The 7799-nt window shown below is 48.8% G+C and overlaps 2 protein-coding genes across 2 annotated transcripts; both read left to right on the top strand.

Annotated features, from left to right (window-relative positions):
* The first annotated feature begins 361 nt into the window (after nucleotides 1-361).
* K452DRAFT_41087 (uncharacterized protein) lies at nucleotides 362-2445 on the top strand. The gene is made up of 4 exons (XM_033546630.1): nucleotides 362-1413; nucleotides 1472-1703; nucleotides 1750-1975; nucleotides 2043-2445. Exons 1-4 carry the CDS (start codon nucleotides 579-581, stop codon nucleotides 2172-2174), a joined length of 1425 nt encoding a protein of 474 aa, XP_033390953.1. The 5' UTR covers nucleotides 362-578; the 3' UTR covers nucleotides 2175-2445.
* Nucleotides 2446-4041: 1596 nt separating this feature from the next.
* K452DRAFT_330291 (uncharacterized protein) lies at nucleotides 4042-5738 on the top strand (the record flags this gene model as incomplete). Its single annotated transcript, XM_033545109.1, has 2 exons — nucleotides 4042-5118; nucleotides 5202-5738. The coding sequence occupies 2 exons, from the start codon at nucleotides 4042-4044 to the stop codon at nucleotides 5736-5738; spliced, it is 1614 nt and encodes a 537-aa protein (XP_033390952.1).
* Between the last annotated feature and the right edge of the window lie 2061 nt (nucleotides 5739-7799).

The raw sequence follows: 7799 nt of genomic DNA, 5'->3' as shown, positions 1-7799 counted from the left end.
CACGCGTCTTGGCCAAAGCTCCTTCCTCGTAGCTTCCGAAACAAAATCTCATCCCGGCGCAAACGACTACGAGCCACGAGAAGTGTATGAGTTCAGCGTCTACCATCCTGCCATTGGACACTGTGCTAATAATATATGACTAGCATCTTTCACTGCCCTAAGAGAGTTCCAAGCAGTCCAGCAAAGCTATCATTCGGCGCCCTCGGCGCATTCGGATTCCCGGATATTGTATGCCCATCAGTAACGTCCGTCACCGTATAGCGAGACAGGGGACAATACAAGCAGGCACTACAAAGTACTCCTTGTCTAGCTCTAAGCCCGAACTTACCCTAACGACCGAAGACATCGCGATATAACGCGACGTCCGTCACTACGAACCGAGATCCACGGTACAGCAAAACAGGGGACGATACAAGCAGTCCCTATAAAGTACTCCTTGCCTAGCTCCCAGCCTAAGTCCTGGGTATAGATGAAAAGGTCTTAGAGCACGTACAGACTCTACACACCTTAACTGGGTCTCTTCTTCTACTCCGTACAAGTATCACCATCTCACTTCACGGTGACGGCGTTACTCCAAAATGAGCGATTCATCATCATCCAGGCCGACCGCAACGGCTGCGGACGTTGATCGGATGATTCAAGAACGGCAACACCAAAGGAGTCGGCGCGCTTGCTACCCATGTGCAAGAAGAAAGGTCAAGTGCGACCAACACCAGCCATGTAAAACTTGCCTTGAGCGAAGCTATCCGGATCTTTGCTCCTACGACCTAAAAATCAATCATGGAGCCCGTTTAAGGCATCCACGGGCGTCGCACGGCCCAGCTCCTGGCCACAATGAACGGCCATCTCGGAGACCTAGCAGTCCTGCCTCTCCTGCAGTGGCTGACGAACCAAGGCCTATTTTGCCAGAACACCTTGGCATCAGTAGGACTCCCGAAGAGGCCGTCGAGAGAGAGACGACTTTTATGGGTGACAATGCTGTACCCTCCGTTATCGGCTCTCGCTCTGGACAGAGCACCACAAACACTGATATACCTATGGTCCTGGGCCTGCAAAACTCGCTTCTATACTACCCTTTTATGGAACCACTTTCGGCTGACGAAATAAAGCAAGAGCTTTATAAGTGCCTGCCGTCCTACCATGAAGTCCAAAAATATTTTTATCTTTACCGTACTATGGTCTATCCGTTCATGCCAATTGTTACAGCGATCGATGAATTCGAGGCTTATATCTGCACCTATCTTGAACTTGCTTTCCATTGGGAACCAAGTACGCCGGAGAAACTTATTATGAAGCATCAGGGTCCATATCAAGCTGCAGGACAGATCAGCCTGCTCCTCGCCACCTTAGCTTCTGGGGTTTTATACTCCGACCTCGCTGTTGGCCCTAGGCGGGACTTGGCTCAACGTTTTAGTGGGCTCTCCGAGGCATTCTACTTTACAAGGTATTAAGAATGCTAACAGTGATTCAGCTCGCGATTCTTTCCAATGCTTGAGACTGGCAAATTTCATTCTGGCACCTTCTGAATGCATGCTGGAGAGCTTGCTGATCTTGGGGAATGTACTCCAGGACGTCGGACAAAACGATGGAGCCTACGCTATGCTGGGAACAACCGTGCGCTTGGCGGAGAGCTTAGGATGCCATTCATCTCAACGCCTGTCTCGTCTGCCTTTTGACAAGAAACAAAAACGCCAAAGGCTTTGGTATGTCACAATCTTAAAACAGTGAGTCCATGCTGATAAGTGGTAGGTTTAGTACAGTTTTCTCAGACTGTCTATTGTCCTCATGCTATGACCGGCCTCCAGCAACAACTCTCTATCGGCATAGCTTCTCTTCTCATATCCCTGAGACTGGCGTCCTTGGCTACCTGGAAGCAATGTATAGGCTCTGTGACATGGGCCTCGCTTCATTCATGATTGACAAAGATCCGGAAAATATCCCTGCAAGGATTTCCCTCCTAAAGGAGCTCGATCAAGTTTGTTCTCAATGCAAACCCCATCTCCGGACGAAGGAAGCTTGTTTTGCTGAGCAACAGACTATAGAATATATGGCTTTTACGCTTACTGCATCGCTCTTTGCCTCCACCGTATGTCGACCCGCTTTCAAACGTCGCGCCAGCCTCAGTGAAGAGCGAAGCTATTCTCAGTTACTTCGAGAGGGAACGTCATACCTAAAGAAAACCCTCGACACTTTCCTTAGTTTCCAATCAATAAGCGTCATTCCCACACGCACATGGTCTATGACGCATGCCGCATTGACGGCCGCCCTCCTCTTACGGGCACTGGGAGAACCCGAGCGGGACCCGACAGTCCTTGACGCGCAGCACAGCTTGATTGCCGCCCTGACGAAAGGATACAGGAGCTCTGGTTCTGAAAGTAATTTTATCGAGTCCTGTGCTTGGCTTTCGGGTGCCCATATCCGGGCCCTGAAGGCTCTGGTTGGATTTGTTGGTCAGGACACCTTAAGCAGGGAAACCGTCACCGATCAGAGAGCCGCTGAAGGAAGGCCTGATACAGATTACTTTTCGGATCCTACGTTTGTTGAGTTGGCCCGTAGTCTTGATGTGCCGATCCAACAAATCCGCCCAGCCATGTAAGGAGGTTGTTGTCTCAAAGGTTGGGTTTGCTAACGTACCGCAGGGAAGCGCCCACGTTGACATCAGGTGGCAATCAACAGAACACACTTGCACCAAACTTCATCACGGACATAGATTGGAGTTCCCCTATGGGTTTCGTGGATGACGTTTTTTGGGGTAGGCCCTATGCCTGTCTTGACTTATGGGTTGTACTTACTAAATTCTAGGCGATATATTCTCAAACCCATACCCGTTCTCCACTGAGGTCCCGTGGCCGGGTAACTAACCTTTGATAAACATAGGCTGGGTTTCTTCTAGGTCTTTGTACGAGTACTTCACAGCTAGTTGAACATTTGTTGAGTTGATACTTACGGTATTTTTGTCTCTTCCCGTCTTTACCGGAAATATACTGACGCGGCTCAGAAAGCCTAGAGCTAAGTTATCTCTGCCATATCGACAAATACAGGATCTTTTCGACGTTTGTTATAAGTCACTTCGTGAAAATTGACCGAGTTATCTACACCAGTTCTTTGTCTAAGCTCTTCTCTTAACATTGTCTAACTCTTTCCCACCTCTAAGCTCTATGCCGGTTCGTATTCATCGTGGCCAGCGCCCATTTCGACATAACAAAGTGGGTTTCGATATTCAGGCCGCGTAATATCTGGAGAATCCGTACTACATATGTCGATTGGCAAACAGCGTGCCCCCTAGCCCGTGGATCCGGTGTTAACTCCGACTATCAATCATTTGGGGCGCGTGATTGTCGTGACAGCATTGCACGTCTCTGACGCATAAATGAGATTGGCCGTTGAGCGAGATGGCCAATCAGAGCCTATTGTTGGCAAACCTCAAGGTTACGCTACATGCATAACTACAAACGAATATAGAACTTTAGCATCTACCGCTGAATTTCGCACCAAGCATAAAAGCTATATAAATCTAAGGGAGGATAAAACACTCAAGGTCGGGAAGGTACTAGTAGCTATGATTCAGATAATCTCTACTAAACTCGTTTGCTGAACAGGTACAGCCATTTTTCGCTCGGAGAAGTTGAACTGGATTCATTTCTGTCGTATCACACCTTACAAGGTGTGGGACTGCGGCAATATATCTAATATTCAATACTATTCCTTCCGAAGCCCCACACAGCCGAACTGGCCGACCAGTCCGATCTATGACGTGAGCTTCCCTGGCGATCACACAAAATGACGACGCCGAAACAATACGGTGCCGATTGATGGCCATGCTCAAAATTAGGTAACCCCGCAGTGGGCTGTGGACCGGCCCGATGACGCCCCTTTCGAGTCTAGCAAACGAGTTTCCGAATGCCCCGAACAGACCGAGAACGTCCGAAGCCGAACAATGAACGTGCACTGTTACAGTTGCATGTGTGTGTCCCCTTGTAGTATACTGATAAGTGTCTTGTCCCCAGTATAAGCTGGCCCTTCCGTGCCTCCAATATCGACATGTCGACCCAAACAATACAGCAAGTGCAACGCCGCCCTCTGACTACTACTACTATCATGGGCACCGGATTTATCCCCCATGAAAATGTTTTGAGCTACCATAGCTCCTCTTCTAGCCAGGATTTACCACATATGAACTTCCGTTCTTTCGTCGAGACACTCAAGGAGGATAACGATCTAGTGGAGATCAACGATGAAAAAGATCCCAACCTGGAAGTCTCCGCAATAATTCGCAAAGTCTGCGAAACAAACGACTACGCACCGCTCTTCAACAACGTCAAAGGAGCTCATAATGGTTTCTTTAGGATACTAGGCGCTCCAGCATCTTTAAGGAGTGGGATCCGTGACCGCTACGGCAGGCTGGCGAGGCATCTCGCCCTCCCCGCCGATTCCTCCATGAAACAGATTATCGACAAGATGCTCTCGGCCAAAACAATGAAGCCGCTCACGCCTACTATTGTAAAGAGCGGTGCATGCAAGGAGAATAAGAAGTTTGGGGACGAAGTCGACCTTCTCAAGCTTCCGGTTCCGCTTATCCACAAGGCCGACGGCGGGAAATACATCCAAACATACGGAATGCACATCCTACAAAGCCCCGACGGCAAGTGGACGAAGTGGAGCATTGCCCGCACTATGGTTAAGGACGATAAACATTTGGTCGGCCTGGTGATCCCTCCACAACATATCTGGGAAATACAACAAATGTGGAAGAAGGAAGGCAAGGATATCCCGTGGGCACTTGTGCTTGGTGTCCCGCCGGCTGCCATCATGGCTTGCTGTATGCCGCTTCCAGACGGTGTCTCCGAAGCAGAGTACGTTGGCGCTATGACAGGGACCGCCGTGGAAGTTACAAAATGTGAGACGAATGATCTTTATGTCCCTACGACCTCTGAGATCGTGTTCGAAGGCAAGCTGTCGATCACTGAGACGGGGCAGGAGGGTCCGTTCGCTGAGCTGTACGGCTATATCTTCCCTGGAGTTCGTCACAAGTGCCCGGTATATCGTGTCGACTGTATCACGCACCGCGATAACGCTATTCTCCCTGTATCCGCCTGTGGTCGTTTGACGGATGAGACGGTTAGTATCTCTAAACCTTGTATCCAGCCTTGACTGTCTATTGGAACAGATAAAGCAGGGGACACTGGACTAACGCGTTCCAGCACACCCTTATCGGCCCTCTCGTCGCCGCCGAAATCCGCCAGCTCTGCCAGGAAACCGGCCTCCCAGTCAAGGAGGCCTTCACACCCTTCGAGTCGCACGTGACGTGGTGCGCGCTGCAGATTGACACAAAAGCGCTGCGGGCCATGAAAACGACGAGCGCCGAGTTCAGCCGCAGGATCGGCGACCTGATCTTCAACCACAAAGTGGGCTACACAATCCATCGCCTCGTCCTGGTTGGCGAAGATATCGACGTCTACAAGTTTGAAGATGTCATCTGGGCGTACACGACGCGCTGCCGCCCACATGACGACGAGGTCTACTACGGCGACTGCAAGGCTTTCCCCTTTATCCCGTATAATGCCCATGGCACGCATAACCCCGTCAAGGGCGGCAAGGTCGTCAGTGATGCGTTGTTGTCTGCGGAGTATACGACGGGCAGGACTTGGGAGGCTGCGAGCTATAAGGAGAGTTATTGGGAGGGCGTCAAGGCCAAGGTGGATGAGGAGTGGGTGGGGATGGGGTTTAGGGAGGAGTAGTGCATTTTGAGGATGTGGGAGTTCGTCAAGATGCATGTGGAGGAAAAGTTAGGGAATGGGGTTTAAAACTTATGGAAGTTTTTCGGCTCACATGTTTCTGGTTTTGTTAGTAGAGCTGGGTTGTAATCCTCTTTCCTTTGCGGGTGGTGTTGCGAATGATGCTTTGGAAGAGTAATAAGCTTTTTCTGCGTGAGGTGTATATTAAATTATCTGACAACTTAATCGTAGAATATGCTTTTACGAGTAGTGTTTGACCTGGGAGCGGGTTACACAAGACATCAAACGCCGTATGGTGTGCGCACTTTAGAGCGATGATAAAGCTGATAAACAGTAGAACATAGCTGAAGGTTGTTGATTTCTTTCTCATACTATACAATAGTCTACTTACGGATAGATTGAAGATGCTCGCTATTATCACGATACAGTGATTCCTAGTACCAACGCCGAGTGATGATGTTGATTACTATTATCGTATGCATATGATAGGTTGCGGTTTACATAGGTATTTTTAATTAGAATCGCGAACATGTTAATAATTAGACGCTCGTCTTCGTAATACTGATTGACTTCCCTAATAAAGTAGCTAGGATAAAGGCTAGGTCTTTATCCTTCTTCTTTCTCGCCTTCATTATTACTACGGTTCTAGATACTAATCTCTACGTCGGTCGTTATTATATAAATGTTAGCGTATCGCTAGTAAGGAAAAGGAAAAAGACGGCGATAAATACTACCTTCTTATCCTTCTACCTTCGTATCCTATATAAATTTCTACATGTGCCCTCGCTATTATGTTTATCTTTAATTTTTATACTTCTCTAAATGTACTCGTAACCCCCCCCCCGGTCATTTTATTTTCGTAGGTAGGCAGCCGAAGTGAAATTCAATCGCCTTTACAATCTATTCATGCCCGAATAGGTAGTACTAAGTCTAGGGTCGAACGTCTAGGTTCTCGCAAGCAGGATATATAGCTAGAGTGAAGTTCCTTTGTTCAGTACCTACTACCGCCATAAAATTCCCCACGTGCCCGAAAAGGCACACTAAGTCCAAGGTCGAACGTCTAGGTTCTCTCAACCAAGGTAGGCAGCTAGAGTGAAGTTATTACAATCCCCTACATACCCAAACAGGCAGACTAAGTCTAAGGTCGAACGTCTATATCCCGCGCAGCAGGACGGGCAACCGAAGTGAAGTTTCCATCCCATATGCCTAAAACGGTAACGCGCGAAGTTCAAGTTTTCAAGTTCGAACATCCGATTCCCCTTAAGAGAGCGGCCAGAAGCTGAAATAAAATTCTCTCATTCACAACGTCCTCGCAGTCTCGTACCCCGCACAGAAAGACGCACATGTGCATAGCTATAAATAGCAGCACATGCATCACGCATGCAAGCCTCATACCTTATAAAAATTCCGCTACAGCCGAAAACATCAGCGCATTTTCCCATGACACACGTCTATGTACATGCACCGCACCATGGGCTAAGGCTTTACCGGAGTGTCCGAAATGGTATGAAAACTACTCGCTATCGGATAAATATAAATTACCTACACCAAAGAAATAAGTTTACACCAGCTAAATATAGCTCAGAAGAGCTGGATATAGCACGAAGCACCATCACAGAGCAAGATACGAGTCTTAGCTATCGTTACTATACAAAACCCAGTACAACCCATCCCACCGTAAGCAAAGACCTCTCTATCTTCACACAGCACACCGCTCCGCCGCTCCGCACGGCTCCCCTCCGCCAATATTGCCAACCTTCCGCATCTTGTAAACCGCGACCACACAACCACCACGACCCCAATTCTCCTATACCAACCCTATAGCGTCCGTATCCGTCCAACTCTATCCACTTTTCCAGTATCCCGTCCATCGCACCAGTCGCGCCTCTCATCACTACACAAGAAACCTGTACTACAGACGAGCCGTAACCCACCAAGCAAGCCCGCATCAAGCTTATTCAAGCCCGTACCAAGCCCAAGCCCAACTAACCCCCCATCGACCCGCCGCCCTCACGCACATCATGCACACAGCACGACACAAACCGCTCAAGGGAGGAAAAAAAA

The sequence above is a fragment of the Aplosporella prunicola genome, assembly GCF_010093885.1.
Source record: "Aplosporella prunicola CBS 121167 unplaced genomic scaffold K452scaffold_148, whole genome shotgun sequence".
NCBI lineage: Eukaryota > Fungi > Ascomycota > Dothideomycetes > Botryosphaeriales > Aplosporellaceae > Aplosporella > Aplosporella prunicola.
The sequence above is the reverse complement of the archived record's forward strand: the minus strand, read 5'-3'. Positions and strand labels throughout refer to the sequence as shown.

Bases quoted from the DNA above. Each gene is read 5' to 3' on its own strand.
- K452DRAFT_41087 (XM_033546630.1), top strand. From the start codon at position 579: ATGAGCGATTCATCATCATCCAGGCCGACCGCAACGGCTGCGGACGTT. The intron at 1,414-1,471 runs GTGGGCTCTCCG...ACAGTGATTCAG, and splicing joins GGACTTGGCTCAACGTTTTA to CTCGCGATTCTTTCCAATGC. The intron at 1,704-1,749 runs GTATGTCACAAT...GATAAGTGGTAG, and splicing joins CAAAAACGCCAAAGGCTTTG to GTTTAGTACAGTTTTCTCAG.